The sequence below is a fragment of the Eschrichtius robustus genome, chromosome 9 (genome assembly GCF_028021215.1).
Source record: "Eschrichtius robustus isolate mEscRob2 chromosome 9, mEscRob2.pri, whole genome shotgun sequence".
NCBI classification, from domain to species: domain Eukaryota; kingdom Metazoa; phylum Chordata; class Mammalia; order Artiodactyla; family Eschrichtiidae; genus Eschrichtius; species Eschrichtius robustus.
In genome coordinates, this window is record NC_090832.1 from 25,546,482 (window position 1) to 25,565,610 (window position 19,129).

Below are 19,129 nucleotides of genomic sequence, written 5' to 3' on the forward strand. Positions count from 1 at the left end.
TAATGGGCAGAATGCGGATTCAAATCAAGGTCTAAGTAAGGTCAGAGATCATGCTCTTTTCATTATGCCAATATTTAAATGTGCATAAGGTGCAAGATTTGCAAGAAAGTTACAGAACCTCAATTTTCTAAACACAGTTTACCTTTGAGGGCTGAGCCCTTGTATTCCCAGATTGAAGACTACAGGTTTCTCCAAAACAGACAGAGAGACTAATTTAAAACAATCACTTTATTAAAAATAGCAAATTTCACAAATACTCATTTAACATTTTGTTGTCACTGGCCACTGGAAAACACACCGGGCGTGTGTACTGATTGTCTAACGTAAACTGAAGCTGGGCTCCCACGAAAAGCCTGGGCGTCATCAACTTATGATCAACAGTGGAATAAGTTTGGTGAGCTCAGGAAGGATAAATCCTTCAGCCCCATCAACAACATTTAGCACAGTGCATTTCAAGTATAACCCGTAAGGCAACAATATAAAGCATAGCAGCAAAAGCTCTGTATCACATTTCCTGATTACGCCTTCCACAAGGCCGAGGCCTCCAGTTATGGTGAATTATAGCAAGTCGAGTTCACTGAAAGCAGCATGTGAAAGCAGTCACTGCACTTGCACTTTAATTAATTCCTTATTGTGGAAGATGATTCCGCTACTGGATTCAGCTAGAAGAGTAAAGAATGATGCTTTTCTTCAAACCACGAGAAAGCGACTGCATTTCATTTTAGCCGGCAGAAGTATTTGGAACATCTTGTGCATCTGCCAAATGGAGTTTCTGTCTGGATTCATCAGTTAAGAAGATTTTCATTCTCTAATGAGTACTTCTTTTAAATTTCTGGAAATTACATTCAAGAGCTAAGAGACAGAGGTATTAAAAAAAGAAGTATGTTTAAAGGGAAAGTGCCTATGCTGCTATTCAGAAACTTGGATGTGGTAAGACAATCTTTAAATGGAGCAAAGTAATTTTACTATGTCTAGAATTTGAAGATTTAAAAACAAATCACTGATTCAAGACTATGTTCCAGGACTTCCCTGGTGGCGCCCTGATTAAAAGTCCGCCTGCCACTGCAGGGGACACAGGTTCAATCTCTGGCCCGGGAAGATCCCACATGCCATGGAGCAACTGAGCCTGCTCTCTAGAGCCCGCAAGCCACAATTACTGAAGCTTGCAGGCCTAGAGCCCATGCTCCACAACTACTGAGCTCACACACCGCAGCTACTGAAGCCCGCACGCCGAGAGCCTGTGCTCCGCAACTACTGAGCCTGTGTGCTGCAACTACTGAAGCCCGCGCACCTAGAGCCCGTGCTCCGCAACAAGAGAAGCCACCATAATGAGAAGGCCGTGCACCACAACGAAGAGTAGCCCCTGCTTGCCGCAACTAGAGAAAGCCCACGCGCAGCAACGAAGACCCAACGCAGCCAAAAAAAGAAAAAATAAAAATAAAAAATAGGGCTTAAAAAAAAAAAAAGACTATGTTCCAGGTTCTAATAGAGCACAGAATTATTTTAATGCAGCAAGAATCATTTTCATGGTAAACTGATTAGAGGCAAATATGAAAACTTACTGGATTAACAAAATTCACTTGAAACGACACCACTTCATTTCCTTGGGAAAATAATTTCTTTGTGAAAGCCCAAGAGAATAAAATAAAATCATCATAGCTCTAAAACCTTTCCTATAATCCTCTGAATTATTCTTCAAGAAAACTGGAAATAGGATAAAATCCCTGCATAGTTTATTCCATTCCCTTCTCATCACTGCCTTTCATTTTCCTCTTTGATCTATATGATCCACTTGCCACCTGTTTTTCAAGACTCAATTCAATGATCTGGATATATTGAGGACAACTAAATGCTAGCAATACGTGTACAGCAGACGTTTGCAAAAATGTACAGACATGAGCTGTGCCGTCAGAGATGTTCAATTGGAAGGATGAGATTTAACACATATCAACAGATAATGAAATAATGCAGAATGCTAGTTTGGGGTACAAACGAAATGCTTTATGGAAGTGGTCAGCTTGAGTGTTATTTGATAAGGAGAAGGGGGAGGCCAGAGCAACTCTACATAGAAAGTACAACCTGAACAAAGGCATTAAGGTGAGCATGAACTTGGGCATCCAGAGAGCCAACTTGGTGGGAATGAAAAATGATGAAAACTATAACAGGATGAATATGCCGTGATCAAATTACTGAGAACCTTTTAAAAATCTGACATAGTGGGCTTCCCTGGTGGCGCAGTGGTTGAGAATCTGTCTGCCAATGCAGGGGACACAGGTTCGAGCCCTGGTCTGGGAAGATCCCACATGCCGCGGAGCAACTAGGCCTGTGAGCCACAGTTACTGAGCCTGCGCGTCTGGAGCCTGTGCTCCACAACAAGAGAGGCCGCGATAATGAGAGGCCCGCGCACCGCGATGAAGAGTGGTCCCCACTTGCCACAACTAGAGAAAGCCCTCGCACAGAAACGAAGACCCAACCCAGCCATAAATAAAATAAATAAATAAATAATTTAAAAAAAAAAAAAAAAAAAAAAAAAATCTGACATAGTAAAAAACTTGGTAAGAAACAAGAATGGCACGATGAAAGTGATGTTTTAGGAAGAATAACTCAGTGGCAATGTCTAAAGTCTACAGCAGTACTGTCCAATAGAAATATAATGTAAGACACAGACATAGATTTTTTTTTTTTAAATCAATCGTATTTTTTTTTTAAAATAAATTTATTTATTTATTTATTTTTGGCTATGTTGGGTCTTCGTTTCTGTGCGAGGGCTTTCTCTAGTTGCGGCAAGCGGGGGCCACTCTTCATCGCGGTGCGCGGGCCTCTCACTATTGCGGCCTCTCTTGTTGCGGAGCACAGGCTCCAGACGCGCAGGCTCAGTAGTTGTGGCTCACGGGCCTAGTTGCTCTGCGGCATGTGGGATCTTCCCAGACCAGGGCTCGAACCCGTGTCCCCTGCATTGGCAGGCAGATTCTCAACCACTGCGCCACCAGGGAAGCCCCCAGACATAGTTTTTAAAATATATTTTATTTATACTCATAATCAGGAAATGATCATTTCAACATGTAATCATAAAAATATTGAGATAGTTTACATCTTTTCATTCTAAATCTTTGAAATCAGGTGTGCACGTTTTACTTAAAGCACACGTCAATCCATGTTGCCAACACTTCATGTGCTCAGTAGTCACTTGGCTAGTGGCTGCCATATTGGACAGTGCAGCTCTAGAGTTTCTAGAGAACAGAAATTTGAAAGGCTGTGGAATCAGGTGATGAGGGTAGAGAATGAAGGAAGAATACAAAACAGAACTGATAACACCTGACAACTAACTGTAATTAAGAGACAGCAAATAATTTCATGTCCCTGTCCAGGCTAAACAGCAGATAGTGCCATGACTGATTAGCAATGTCTGCTATAGTCATAGAAGGGATTTTTAAACAATCTTGAAGATTAAAATAATAGGGGCACTTGAGAAAACCATAATTCAAAAAGAGACATGTACCACAATGTTCACTGCAGCACTATTTACAATAGTCAGGACATGGAAGCAACCTAAGTGTCCATCGACAGATGAATGGATAAAGAAGATGTGACACATATATACAATGGAATATTACTCGGCCATAAAAAGAAACGAAATTGAGTTATTTGTGGTGAGGTGGATGGACCTAGAGTCTGTCAATACAGAGTGAAGTAAGTCAGAAAGAGAAAAACAAATACCGTATGCTAACACATACATATGGAGTCTAAAAAAAAACGGTTCTGATGAGCCTAGGGGCAGGAGGGGAATAAAGACGCAGAGGCAGAGAATGGACTTGAGGACATGGGGAGGGGCAAGGGTAAGCTGGGACGAAGTGAGAGAGTGGCATGGACATATATACCTACCAAATGTAAAATAGATAGCTAGTGGGAAGCAGCTGCATAGCACGGGGAGCTCAGCTTGGTGCTGTGTGTCCACCTAGAGGGGTGGGATAGGGAGAGTGGTAGGGAGGCACAAAAGGGAGGAGATATGGGGATATATGTATACGTATAGCTGATTCACTTTGTTATACAGCAGAAACTAACACAACATTGTAAAGCAATTACACGCCAATAAAGATGTTTAAAAAATAATAATAATAGGGGCACTGATGACAGAGAGGAAAATTAGGAGGAGAAAGTATGAATACGGAAAGAACATTTATTACAGATGAGGAAACTAGGGTTGCTAGGCTTTGCTCAAGGTTACATAGCTGCTTACCAAGACCTGAGACCAAGCGATCCAAAGGCCATGCGCTTGCAGTCTACCACCACGGCCTGCTGAACCGTGGGGGCTGAAGTGAGGAAAGCGGGAGACAAATGAGTCTAAATGTTTAACAGAAGCTCAGATAAGAGGAGAGGAGTTATGTGTCATAAGCAGAGACAGAATATAAAGCATAGAATATAACGTAAAACAAATACAAAGAAAAAAAAGAACCGGGAACTACTCCTAAGAAAAGCCTCCTAATTAACTCCTATCTTACCCCCATATTAAACTCTTTCTTGGCAGTGGTATCTTACATTAATATCTCCTACAGTTTATGTGGCTTCTCAAAACTGTATTTTCTTCATCTGTAAAATGGGGAGTATAACACCACCTACTTCCAAGAGTAGGATCAAATGAGATAATGCATGTAAAACACTTCATATAATGCTTGGCAAATAGCAGGTATTCAATAAAGGTGAGATATTAATTACTATTACTGGATTTGTATATATCTTCCTATTTCTTCATTGTTTTTACTGCACAATTCAGCAGTTAGTAACAGTATATGTTATTGCAATAAGAGTGATTTTTTAAAAATATATATTCTATATAGTTTGGAAATTTTCATATACACATGATTACATGTAGTAGTTACCCCATATTAAAGACGATACTCTGAAATGTTAAACAATCTACCCAAATTTACATTAGCAAAACGTGGAACCAAATTTTGAAAATCAAATCTCTTAACTCTACAACCAGTATCCTTTCCAGTATCTCATTATTTGGTTCAAAGAGATGTCTTACCACTAAAATTATTTTACAGGCAGGATCATTTTTTTTTTGTTCTTATATATCTCACATTGTGCCTATCAGTATGTTCAAAAATCCATTTTAAAAATTTCTTGAAATAATTGCTCTAAATTGAAATGTCAAAACATGAATATTTTACATGTGCCTTTGTGATTTCATTTAAGTTAATCCTATAATACACTTTTTTAATGCATCTAAAATATTCTAGTTCTAATCCTAAATTTAGAGTACTGTATTATGTCTGCTATCCCACTTCCATTTAGCTTAAGAATCTAAGATTCAAAATAATGTATATGGCAACTACCCTAATTCTTAATTCTCTTGATTAAAACATTTTAAAATTTTGTCTTAAAAACACAGAAACCATACAAAGCAAAGCACAAACCACAGAAAAACACAATTTCAGCATACAAAACAACTGGGAAATTCCATTTAGAAACTAAAGGGAAAGAAAGATGGCCCCAGTAAATAGCAGTAGGTTTCTTCACTTGATTGGGACTATTCACCAAAAATTATAATCTGTGAACTTTTCACTGTTGATGTTAAGCAAAGGATACATGGAAGAATTCAATTCTTCTAGCTGTAACACAAAGTAACAAATTTAGTTTTTATTTTTATAAGATAACTATCATAGATAATTGTTAACCATACATTATTAAAGACATTATTTCACATTTAAGCTTTCTTTAAACAAAAAAGTATTAAAGAAAAAACTTTCTAAAAATTTCCAGACTGGGAAATTCACTTATGCAAAATAATAATAAAGTAGCTTTAGTATTTATGAAATAAGAATATAAGAGAATTAAAACCATATGACAAAAACTGAAGTTTTATAAGGATTCTTAAAACCATGCTTAATTATAATCATCTCTAATAATAGACTTTTTTTAAAAAGCTGCCATTTTAATGATCAAAATCTTTAAGAACTTTATGAATTACAAAAACGATTTTATGTGATATTCAGTTTTTAGTATGAGGTAGAATTAACCACCCCTATTTTACAGAGAGAAAAATCTGAGTTACAAAAACATTAAATTGCCCAAAGTTATACAGCTCTATGTAGACCCTGGACTAAACAAAGGCTTTCTGGTTTCAAATTCAGTTTTCAACGTACCACAATCACAATTAAAAGTATAGGTTTGAAATTTTTAAACTATGGGCATACAATTTCACTCACATTTACTTATTCAAAAGATAGAGAAAAGCAATAGAAATTAACCATTTCTGTTACTGGTAAATATGGAATCTGAAACTAAAGTATGTTGAATTCAATTTTTATTTATTTTTGTTCCAAAAAAGATTTAAAGAGGCAAATTTAATTAACACTTTTCAGTATATAAGAATCCTATATGGTGTTACTGGTTGAATTGTATCCTCCCAAAATTCATGTTTTAGTCCTAACCCTTAATACTTCATAACGTGACTATATTTGGAGACAGGTTCTTAAAAGAGGGAATTAAGTTAAAATGAAGTCATTAAGATGGGCCCTAATCCAGTATGACTATTTTCCTTACAAAAAGAGGAAATTTGGACATAGGGACCCACACAGAGAGGATGAATGCCATGTGAACATGAAGATGGTCTTCAACAAGCCAAGGAGAGAGACATCAGAAGAAACCAACTCTGCTGACACCTTGGTCTCCAGCTCTCAGCCTCCAGAATTGTGAGAAAATTAATTTCTGTTGCTTAAGCCACCCAGTCTGTGGTACTTTGTTACGGCAACCCTTGCAAGCAAATACACATGGCAACCTACTAAATTACCATAAACACCAAGCATAGTGTAAGTAACTACCACGTGAGTAAATAAGGCAAAATGTATTAATCATACCAGGATCTTTTGACCTACTATCTTCTATATCTTAAGATCTTTTATATGTACAGATGCAAATATTTTCCTTTTAGATTTGCCAATATCCCAGAAAATATGCTTAGATGTAAATATAAGGATATACTGGATCACAATATATCCTTTGGATATATTGCTTTCAAAAAAGAGTATAAAGTCCAACATGGATAAAACTTGAAAACATTACACTAAGTGAAAGAATCCAGACATAAAAAGCCACATATTTTATGGTTCTCATTTATATGAAATGTCCAGAATAGGCAGATCTATAGAGACTGAAAATAGATTGGTGGTTGCTGGGGGATAGAGGGAGGGGAGCACTGAGAGGTAGAGGATTTCTTTTTGGAGGGATGAAAATGTTCTGAAATTACATGTGGTGATGTCTGCACAACATTGTGAATATACTAAAAATCACTGAATTTATACTTTAAAATGGTTAAAATGGTGAATTTTATCTCAATAAAAATTTTGATTAAGAAAAGAGTAAAGAAAGAGGACTGTACTCACATCAGACAGAAGCCTATCCAGATTGGCGTCACTGGCTGCTTTTCTCTTATCCTCAGGAAGTTCCTCTAACTCCCCATAGAGCTCCAAATTCAAGCGAGCTAATTTCTCCTGCATTCCCCGAACATGTTCCATCTGTTCAATGGAACATTCATTTCCTGGGGGAACATTCCAGAACATTAATAAAGATTAGGATAGGTCAAACTAACTGTCTTGAGGAGAAACTTCTAAAGTCAAGGTGCTTAAAAGAAATTGGTTTTCTTTCTTTTGTAAATTACATTAATGACTGCATATTTTCTGTGTAAAATTATAAATCAAATCTCCAACCAGGAAAACAACAACAATCTAAAAAATAATCATGGGCATTAAAAAATGATATAGAAAAAAAATTTAAGAATGAAAGAACCCTTTAGGTAAAAAAAACTTTTTCAATAGTAATATCATATATAGAGGTGTTAACACCATCTATTCACGTCCTAGTTGACAACTGCCATTAAAACTGAGTAACCCAACATTTTATAATGATCTGAGTGAAACTAAGAGTCCTATAAGGACTTCAACCATGAATCATTCTGCCAACCAACCATGTACTCCTCCTTTAAGAAATATAAGTGAAAATATTTATAAAGTGTCAAGAATGTAATGAAGCATGAGAACCACAATATATACACAGTAGAGGAAGACAACTTATTGCTAAAGGATAGGTCTTGCGTTGTTTATTGACTAGAGTCCTCTGAGGTAGCATTATCTGCCCAGAGCAACTGATGTATATACATGAAATATTACATATTTTCATTCAGTTTCAGTACAGCCTCTGCAAATTCTTGATACTATCATTTTCCCCTCCCAAAACCTTTGATTTTTCTCAAAGGTATAATATAGCTCAGCTAAAGGTGAAGTATGTATCTTGAATAAATATGAATTAATGTAAATTATACTATTTTTTCCTCTAGCCAGCTTTATAACATCTTCATAAATTGACTATATTACATTATGTTAAGGACTACTAATAATTTTAAAGCTAGTTACAGCTCTTTCAAAATCATCCTTTCTTCATAGTAAAATATCTCATATTTCCTCTATTTTAATGATGTTTTTCAACAGTTAGCAACCTGGAAGGTCAAGTGGAAGAACTACCTCAAGAGATATATATGTATGTGTGTATGTGTATACATATAAAGATGTACATATATTATATAGACAGAGGAAAACAATATAGAATAAAAATATAAAGGGGCTTCCCTGGTGGCGCAGTGGTTGAGAATCTGCCTGCCAATGCAGGGGACATGGGTTCGAGCCCTGGTCTGGGAAGATCCCACATGCCGCGGAGCAATTAGGCCCGTGAGCCACAATTGCTGAGCCTGCGCGTCTGGAGCCTGTGCTCCGCAACAAGAGAGGCCGCGATGGTGAGAGGCCCGCGCACCGCGATTAAGAGTGGCCCCCACTTGCCACAACTAGAGAAAGCCCTCGCACAGAAACGAAGACCCAATACAGCCATAAATATTTAAATAAATAAAAAATAAACCCAAAGTTTAAAAAAAAAAAAAAAAGATAGTAGCTGTAGATTTAAAAAAAAAAAAAAATATATATATATATATATATATATATATATATATATATATATATATATATATATATATATATATATATATATATATATATATAAAGAGGTAGAAATCACAAGGAACAAGAGAAAAGATTCAGGGGATGGACCCAGGTGACCTAACATGAGAACAATAGAATCTCCAAAAGGATAAAAAGGAACAGATGGAGGAGAAATAAATGACCAATAGAAAAAAATGTTCCTTGAGATGAAAGATGAGTTGGCAGATATGAAGGGCTCACTGATTTCCAGGCAGGGATGATACGGTCCTAAGCATATTCTGGTAAACGCTTAAACTTTAAAGATAAAGGAGAAAATCTTTCAAGCATTGAGACTGAAAAAAATTACTTGGTAAGAAAGAATCCAGGGACTTCCCTGGTGGTCCAGTGGTAAAGACTCCGCCTTACACAAGATGGGAATAAAGACACAGACCTACTAGAGAATGGACTTGAGGATATGGGGAGGGGGAGGGGTAAGATGTGACAGGGTGAGAGAGTGGCATGGACATATATACACTACCAAATGTAAAATAGCTAGCTGGTGGGAAGCAGCCACATAGCACAGGGAGATCAGCTCGGTGCTTTGTGACCACCTAGAGGGGTGGGATAGGGAGGGTGGGAGGGAGGGAGATGCAAGAGGGAAGAGTTATGGGGACATATGTATATGTATAACTGATTCACTTTGTTATAAAGCAGAAACTAACACACCACTGTAAAGCAATTATACTCCAATAAAGATGTTTAAAAAAAAAAAAAAAGACTCCACCTTACAATGCAGGGGATGCGGGTTCGATCCCTGGTCAGGGAACTAAGATCCCACATGTCGTGGGGCTGCTAAGCCCACACGCCACAGCTACTGAGCTTGCATGCCTCAACTAGAGAGCCTGCGTGCTGCAAAACTACAGAGCCCATGCCCTCAGGAACCCGCATGCCACAACTACAGAGCCCACATGCCCTGGAGCCTGTGCGCCACAACTAGAGAGAGAAAGCCCTCATGCCAGAACTAGTGAGAAGCCCGTGCACCACAACGAAGAGCCCCTGTGCTGCAACTGAAGATGCCGCGTGCTGCAACTAAGACCCGACGCAGCCAAAAATAAATAAAATTAAAAAATAAATAATAAATAAATCTTTAAAAAAAAAAGAAAGAATCCAACTGGCAATCAACTTCTCATCTGCAATGCTTATATATAGCAAACCATCGAATAACAGAGACTTCAATCCAAGAATACAAAGTCACTTAAAAGTTAGGGCAGGAAGGGTGTTGGGGAGAAAAGTGAAGAAGTAAAAGTGATCCAGAGATTATATCTCAAGGGTGGGAGAGAAGAGAGGGGAGAGGGAAGTGAAAGTATTCTAAAGATGCCACCTTACCAGGATGGAGTAAAGCAAGGAGGAAGGGATGTCATAAAACATCTTTGTGAAATAAATAACGTGTTTTTAATGTCTTCTTTTCAAATAATAGTATAACCATGACTGGAAACCCAGAAACTATAAGAAAAGATAGACATATTTGAGTATACAAAAATTTAAAACTTTTATAAGGCGATGTATACCATAAAATCCACAGACACACTAATGTTGCTTAAAAAAATAAAAACAAAATAGGTCAGAGGGTTAGCACCTAAAATATGCAAAGGGCTCTTAGTAATTAACAACAAAAGGATAAATAACCAAATAAAAAACTGGGTAAAGGTCCTAAAAAAGAGCAATCCAACCGCTTAACAAACATTCATGGCTATTCAAATTCAACAGTAATAAAAAAAACCCTTTACAGCAACAGGCTGGCAAAAATGAAAAGGCTGGTAATACCTATTAGCTGGTGGGAATTCAGGGAAAAGAGTTGTTTCATAAATTGTTAATGAAAACTAAAAGTGCAATAGCTTTTTTGAAAAGCAATCTGGATACTTTTATTAAAATCAAAATTACCTCTATGCTTTGACCCAGTAATCCCACTCATGGGAATCCATCCCAAAGAAATCAAAACAGCCACATAAGGATAATGTAAAATGATGTTCACTACACCATTGAGTTTAGCGGCTCCAAACTGGAGACGAAGTAAATGCCCTTCAACAGAGAAATGGCTGAATAAACCAGGGTATATTCACAACTTGAAAATTATGTAGCCATTAAAAAAAAGAAAGAATTAGAGCTATACCAGGTGACTCAGAGAGATTTTCATCAGGTATTGTTTAGTGAGCAAAGCAAGACACCGAAAAGTGTATATAAGATACTACTTATAGAAAACAATGAAAAGAAAAATCTGTGTGTGTGTGTGTGTGTGTGTGTGTGTGTGTCACACAGTTAACTGGTTGGGGCTGGGGGGAGGCAGAGGCAGTAGAGGGCGTAAGGGAAGGGGTAGGGAAGCCAAGTAAAAGAGCTGGGGAGGGGAAAGACAGCACTTAAAAACAAAATATTTATGTTGATGACATTTATGCTTTTGTGTGAGATTCCATACGTGTGCACTCAACAATTTTTAGATTGCTTTTTAAAAAGGCAGGGAAATAATTTTTATAATCAGAAAAAGCTTATAAAGTGAGTTGGAAGCAGAACATGAAAAATCTGACCATACACTTTGTGAACTCACATACAAAAATACCTACTCAGAGTTTTATTGGGACGATCAGTTAACTGTTCTTACGTCTTCATCAAGCCAGATTCTTTAATATTCGAAGGTCAGGTATTGTGAGCAAGAAACAAGTTTAGGCTTGAAAGGGTAAAGAAAAATGATCTTGAGTCTTTCTAAAACTGAAACACTAAATCTAAAGTATTTCAGTTGACAGAGAATGTCCCTTTCGTTTGTTACACTTTCAAGATACTTAGTCAACAGCAATTCTACTTTAACAATTCAACTAACCCTCCCTTTTTAAAAAACTTTTTTCTTGAAATCTTACAAGACAAATTATATCCCACGACAAATGAAATCTAGGATGATTGCGTTTTATGCCTCTGGACTGTTGTTTTGTTTTGTTTTTTTTAAATAAAAGAAAATGACACTTCAAAAAGGAATTGCAAAATATATGCAGAAAATATGATGCAAACATCTTGAGAAGAAAAAGAGTAGAGAGAAACATCTATGGATTACCGAATGCTTGGAGTTTTCCAGAGTGGAAGTCATTCAAAAGGCTGAGGAGCCCCCTCTCCATCTCCTGGACATCAGAGACATCGGTGAGGAAGGAGTGCTGGATCGGGCTTGACTGAGCGCCTTTGCCTTCTCCACCCTGAGGTTTGGTCTTTTCTTTCATCACTCTGTAAAAAGGGTGCAATAAAAAATTTAATTGCCTATAATTACCTTTAAAAAGAGATATTTTTTCAGGCTGTTCTAGATTAAGGGAAAAACAAGACATCCGAATAAAATCAATACTAAATAAAAGCAGCCATTTCAAGGCAGAAACCAAAAGAACAGGCTATGAAATCTCAAACAAATGTATAAACTATAACTACTAAGGTATATAAAGAGTTTGAGTAATGTACTTTTACTCTATGGTAATTCTTTGGACTGCAAAAAAAACTTTTACTAGCCTGTGTTTCATATTTCACTTCTCCGTAAACATATTCTGCTTTCCCATCTAACTTTATCCTAGCTGTTCCCTGAACTATGGGCTGTCCAACAAGTGGCTATGGGGCCCCTACTCTGTAGCTGACACGGTGCCAGACACTGAGTATATGAACGCATGCAGGACATCAGTGACTGCACTGAAGCATGCCCAGTCTAAGGAGAAAGACAGACAGAAATTCACCACCAACATGTGATGGAGCGCTAGAACCTGTTATCCTTGACTCCTCCAGCTTCCTAAGGCCCCCACGTGCAGTCATGAAGTCCTACTGGTCACACCCATAGAGCTGTCTCTAATCTCTCCTCCTCCACTGCCACTGTCCTATACCTGACCCAGCTACTCCAGCAGCTTCCCAGCTGGTCTCCCGGCCTCTACGTGCTGTCTCTGAGCCCACAGAGCAGCCAAGTCAATTTTTAAAAAGTAAAGTCAGATCATATAATTTACTTAATGCAAACCTTTCAGTAGTCCGATAACCTGAAGAAATTCTATCCTCTCTTGCATGTCAATGCTCTAGACATTCTGAATCTCTTTTGCTTCCTAGAAATCCCTTCTCTCGTCTCCTTGCAGCTAATCCTCTGCCCACGTTAGCACCCTTCCCCTCACTGCCATCCTTGCCAGGCTACCTCCCACACATCCTTCAAGTCTCAGTTTAAATGTGATTTGCTCAGGAAGGCCCTTTCCGAACCCCTAGACTAGGCTAGTTCTCATTACACACGTCTAGCATATGCCAGGCTCTCAAACTCTGGAGTGATGGTGCTATACATACTGTGATACGGGAGCAGAGAGAAAGAACAGTCTACTCAACCTAAGGGCAGCAGAGAAAACGTCCTAAAGGTGATATGTGAGTGAAGGCTTAAAGACTAGGAGTGAACCAGGCAAAAATGGGAGACGGGGTTGTGTGTTACTTTTATAACCCTGACACGTGCTATAGATCCTGACATAACACATATATTCAGGACTCAGTTAATTTCTACGTAACGTAGCATGAAGACCTCTTCCCCACAAGTGCACTCGCCACAATGTGGGTAAGACGAATAGGGTGTACTGGGGGGCTCTGAGTGTGCGGGCAAAGGTGGCAAGACTAATTAATTCCCGTGAAAAGAAATCAACTTAGAACACATAGGCCGTTGACGCTAGGTCACTAACAGTTCTTCACAAAGAGAGATTTGTAATTTTACACACGTGATATTAGATTTACTATCACTATCTAGTATCTTGCTACTCAAAGTGCTGTCCAAGACCTGTACCATCAGTATTACCTGTGAGCTTATCAGAAATGCTTAGCTGAAGCCCCATCCCGAACTAACTGATTCAGGATCTACATTTTAAAAACATTCCCAGGAGATCCATATTCACATTAAAATCTGACATAAACTACTATAGACTATAAGGTTTCAGTATAGCAAATCTTTTTTTCTTTCAAATTGGAAGCTTTATCCAAGTAAGTGTTTTGCATCAGTTCATCACTTAACAACCTTCTCAAAAAGGAAAATAAAAATCTGTTTCTTCTTACTTTGGTGTTTTTGATCATGTCACACTGTCTCACTTTATGTTAAAATAATTCAATTAAAAAGCACTCACTGAAATTATACTATGTGCAAAGCCCCACTCTAAATACTGTCTGGCACACAAGACCCAGCCCTCAGGAAGCCCACATTCTAGAAGAGGGGAGAGAAATAAAAGTACAAGGTAGAAAATGACAATGAGATACAAATAAACTGATGCAAAAGTTTGGAAAAAGGAGTGATTCCCTTTCAAATCTCTTGGCTTTCTTTCCTCATCAACCATAACCATATTCAAAATCTGATTCTAAATTAAACTCCTTATTGGAATGTTCTTTTCCAAGGGTCTCTGGCTATGTCCCTTTTGTTTCCTCAAGGACAGTGTGAGATCATCACCAGCAATCTTGTCTTTTGTGTTAATCCAGTGGCTACAAAGTGCTACAAGCATTACTTCCTTAACTGACTCTCATGATAAGCTTGCAGTTAGAAGCTTATTTAATCATAATTATCTAGAGGATTGAGATTATGAAATGCTTTTTCTCTTAAGATATTATCCTGCTTTCCAAATATCTAACCCTACAAAATACTCATATATGCAGCAATAATAGGTAACATTTAAACTTGTCCCCCGTTTCCTTTAAAGTCTTAAGGCAAATATTAATATGTTCACTAAATATTAATAATGATTGCTTCTAGGTGGTAGGATTTTAGTATTCTTCTGTTTCTTCTTTGAATTTTTCCTGTGTTTAAATATTTACAATAAATACAAATCATTTCTACTAAAACAGTGAACTCATTCTTTTAAAAAAAATAAAACTACCAAAGCACAAACACTCAGCTTAAAAAAAACAACAACCAGATATGTCTTTTCCATTTCTGGCTAGCTCATCAACTTTGTCTGCAGGTTTTCTTGCTCTGTATTTTTTTTTTAATATTTATTTATTTATTTGGTTGCGTTGGGTCTTAGTTGTGGCTCGAGGGCTCCTTACTTGCGGTATACAGGCTCCTTAGTTACGGCGGGTGGGCTCCTTAGTTGAGGCTCACCGGATCCTTAGTTGTGGCATGCGAACTCTTAGTTGCGGCATGCATGTGGGATCTAGTTCCCGGACCAGGGATCAAACCCGGGCCCCCTGCGTTGGGAGCGCAGAGTCTTAACCACTGTGCCACCAGGGAAGTCCCTGCTCTGTATATTTTAATATGAGACAAAGTAAGAGGCTTAAAGCCAATCATTCATTCTGCATTTTCTAATCTCTATGCACTGTAACCTTCAAAAAATTTTTTTCTAAATCACATATAATATGTGCCTCAAAAGTCAAACCAAGAGGAAAAAAATGTTATAAGAATTAGTGGATTTAGTATTTACTTTAATAGCATTTTGCTGTGATAATGTGAAAGAAAAGAATTCACCTTTTTAACTTTGGTCGCTGTGAAGTTGACTGTGATGCAGGATTTGAAAACCCCGTGCTTTTACTAACTGGAATGGCATTTTTTTTGGCATTAACAACCTGAGTAGAGTGGGCACTAAAAGACTTAGGACTCCTCCTCTTCACTTTGCGCTCCTCCATTGTTTTAAGTTCCTTACTGCACCAAGGCCAGCTTCTTATGACCTAAGGAAATACAGCAAAATTATACACATATGCTATAATACGCCAAAATGAAAGGGCTTCAAAGACCCACTTCATGGGCTGAAAGAGGATCAAGAATTTCAGAGGTCATTAAAGAAAGTTAGAACAAGGATTCTTAAGCTTAGTTTACTGTATTATGTACACAGAAGCCCTAACCAAAACTGCCTGTTAGACAAAAAATTTTTTCACTGTTTATTAATTCATCCCACAAAAATTTACGCTCTTCTACATGTCAGGCACTATTTGGGGCATTGGAGAGACAGTACTGAACAAGACAAAGTCCCTGCCCTCAATGTTCCCTACATTCTTATAGAAGGGGAACAACATATAAACACTAAACAAATCATCCAGCCTGACTCAAGCTTTATGTGCCCCTTAGGTCTCCCTTCTAAAACGTATTCTTTGAAAAACCACCTAGATACAAACAGATATATAATTGACATGGGTACCTGCATTTTAATTAGCAACTAGAAACCTTATTTCAACTACCAAGTAGAAATTCAGTTGCTGCCTAGAGTTAATACTGATTCTAGTTCCTTGATCAAATGAAGTTCTGTAAAATTAAACTTGTTCCATCATAATTTTAAATTTACTTTCTCTACCTATTTCCAAGGAAACATGAAACTTTATTATATATGTTTAGTTTTGTCAATGTCAAAAAAGTTACACTATGAAGTTACAGTCAGTCCTTCCATAGAGAATATGTGTAAAACCTTCTATTTATCCAGTACTTTCCCTTTGTGTATTAACCAGCTTTATTTCTCTAACAGCCACCCATCTAAAAATATCCTTCCACATTTCCTTTTTATTTATGCATAATATTAAATTCTTCCTAATTATATTGTTTCATGTATCATAAGATGAGAAATTTATATGGCTGTTCTTCTCATCAGACTGTAAAGTGCACTAGGACCGTTAGGCCTTTTATTGTATGTTGTGTTGAATTTAATCATTCTATGAACATTCAAAAAGACTCAAATCTACTGATGTCACTCCTCAAGTAATTATTTGAGAATTTTAATGAAAATAGATTTTTTTGGCTACTGTCTGGACTCCGTGTTACTAGCACTGTTATTTAAACCATTGAGCTCAGTTGGCTCAGGCTGACTCTAGACAATCATAACTGGAGCTAAACCTCCAAAGGACCAAAGGCTGTAAAGGAAAGGCTCTATTGCCCAGTCTCTAATCCCAGATAACGAACGCAAATCCGCTTAAATCTTGGCTAACAATTTTTCCTTTAAGAAGCATTTTAAGTAACAGAACAGACATTTCGGGGTTGTTTCAGCATGCAACAACACAAATTAAATGTTTAAAAAATAACTGAATAGAGAAGATGGGATATCAGTTCTCCAAAGAGGCAAGGATCTGTATAAATTTATGATACACATAAACACACTGGTTTTCGAATTTAATTATGCTTATACGCAGTTGGTGACACAAGAATAAAAAAAAAAAAACCAGGAAACAATGCAAATAAACCAACAGTGGTCTAAACTATTGATAAGATGTTCTGAGGGGCCAGGGCTCGAAAATTATGCTTTTTTGGTTAGATAACATCACTACTACAAGAGCACCGAAACCCTTCTTGTATACCAAGCAGCAAGGAACCATTCAGAGAAGACCTTCATAGACTACAGCTCGTAGTCCAACTCACACATTAGTTTGAGAGCCAGGAACCCACAGCCTCCAAGCAGGACCACTAGAAATTCCTCTTGACTTCACCTCATTGCCCTTCTCTAATCAGCCTTCACGGAGAACCTTCCCCGCCCAGAATCCGGTAGCGGCCAGAACCGGTGGTGGGAGGGGCCTACAGGGGGACATTGAGGGGGTGCCTTTGCTTCCACTTCATACCTGAGGAAGAAGGGGATCGGGGTCCTCTTCCACAACCTGCAAGGACCCCGGGGCCTCTGAAGCCACCGCCGCAGCTGCAGCCGCCGATGCTACAGCTGCAGCTTGAGCCGGGGTCACATCCCGGACCTCTCGCCTCCACAATGACCTTTGTTTACGGAAGTGACGTAAGGAGGCGGAGCCTCCGCTTACTGGCCGGGAGCCTCGCCTCTTCCTGTTCCACCTGTGCGGCTCCCGTCTCCGGCCCTGGCACCGCATTGCTTCCCCTGTCCTGCATTCACTGTAAGTTCGACGGGCATGGAAAGGAGGATCCAGAGGTGGGCTTTTATTTGGGGCTCAGTGGCCCAGAAGCTGGGAGGGTAAGGAGGGGAGGCGGTGGCAAAAACCGGAAATGTAGTACCTTTTCCGGAAGCTGTCCCGCCCCCTCCGTGAGTGTCATCTCCCACGCACTACAATTCCCAGCATGCTGTTCGAGCAAGCGTGGAGGCGGAACCAGAGTGTCGCCATAGCAACTGTTCCGGATTGTTTCCAATGCCTCGCCTGGACTTCGCAAGGTAAACCAACGTTGGCTTGTAAGGCAGCGTAAAAAAACGTGATTCTGTTTAGCAACCCCGAGGCTGAGCCCCTGAATGAAATGCTATTACTGTTGCTATAAGTAGCTACTGTTCAGGCACTTGACAGACGTCATCTCTAAACCTCACTGCAATCTATGAATTAGGTGTTAGAACCTCCTTTTAGAAATGAGGAAGCTGACACTCAGAAATGCTGCGTCTCTCTGTCGCCAAGACAGTTCCTCCCTACCTTTACTCCCTCTGGAGAAGGAGTTGAGGATTGAGAGAGATCGAACTCTCCTAAATGAGGGGAGAATCCATGTTGTATTCCCTCATCTGGATAGCCTTCCCCGTTGGGGGTGGGAGATTTTAGGTTCATAGACCTTTAGATTGAAGAGACTAGAAAGCACCACGTACTTCTCCTTCGTTTGCTAATAAGGAAACCGTATCTAGAGGTCGTATCAATGCCCGAGAGACAGAGCACAGGCGAATGCAATTATCCTGGTTTCTAATATGGGATGTTCTACCGCCACCCCCCTCCATTTTTTGAAATTCTGAAATGTTTTAAAAAGAAAAACAGTAAACATTCATGCACCCACTATCCAGAATTAACGGATGTTACGTTTTATCATTTTATATATATATTTTTTAAATTAATTAATTAATTTATTTCTTTATTTTTGGCTGTGTTGGGTCTTCGTTTCTGTGCGAGGGCTTTCCCTAGTTGGGGCAAGCGGGGGCCACTCTTCATCGCGGTGCGCGGGCCTCTCACTGTCGCGGCCTCTCTTGTTGCGGAGCACAGGCTCCAGATGCGCAGGCTCAGTAGTTGTGGCTCACGGGCCCAGTCGCTCCGCGTCACGTGGGATCCTCCCAGACCAGGGCCCGAACCCGTGTCCCCTGCATTGGCAGGCAGATTCTCAACCACTGTGCCACCAGGGAAGCCCCCATTTTACATTTTTAAATGAAGAAATATACCATTACAGATAAAGCGGGTGCTACCTTTTCTCAGTGCCACTCTACTTCCCTTCTGAGGGGTAACTACGGTCTTAAATTTGATACGCATCT

At 38.8% G+C, this 19,129-nt stretch overlaps 1 protein-coding gene across 3 annotated transcripts; it reads right to left on the reverse strand.

Annotated features, from left to right (window-relative positions):
• Positions 1-210: 210 nt before the first annotated feature.
• CCDC28A (coiled-coil domain containing 28A) lies at positions 211-17,758 on the reverse strand. 3 transcript variants are annotated; one of them, XM_068551545.1, is made up of 6 exons: positions 17,517-17,748; positions 15,448-15,647; positions 12,067-12,230; positions 7,389-7,543; positions 5,593-5,615; positions 211-776 (listed from the first exon to the last, which is right to left on the reverse strand). In XM_068551545.1, exons 2-6 carry the CDS (start codon positions 15,603-15,605, stop codon positions 722-724), a joined length of 555 nt encoding a protein of 184 aa, XP_068407646.1. In that variant the 5' UTR covers positions 15,606-15,647; positions 17,517-17,748; the 3' UTR covers positions 211-721. The 3 variants fall into 3 exon arrangements, with proteins under 3 accessions (XP_068407646.1, XP_068407647.1, XP_068407645.1); XM_068551546.1 differs by lacking the exons at positions 211-776; positions 17,517-17,748 and adding exons at positions 3,100-3,253; positions 17,320-17,400; XM_068551544.1 differs by lacking the exon at positions 211-776 and adding an exon at positions 3,104-3,253 and having other exon boundaries at positions 17,517-17,758.
• Between the last annotated feature and the right edge of the window lie 1,371 nt (positions 17,759-19,129).

Coding starts and splice junctions, on each gene's coding strand:
- CCDC28A (XM_068551546.1), bottom strand. CDS start 15,605: ATGGAGGAGCGCAAAGTGAAGAGGAGGAGTCCTAAGTCTTTTAGTGCC. Junction 12,231..15,447: donor CAGCGACCAAAGTTAAAAAG/GTGAATTCTTTT, acceptor CCCTTTTTACAG/AGTGATGAAAGAAAAGACCA. Junction 5,616..7,388: donor TGGATAGGCTTCTGTCTGAT/GTGAGTACAGTC, acceptor TTTGTGTTACAG/CTAGAAGAATTGAATTCTTC.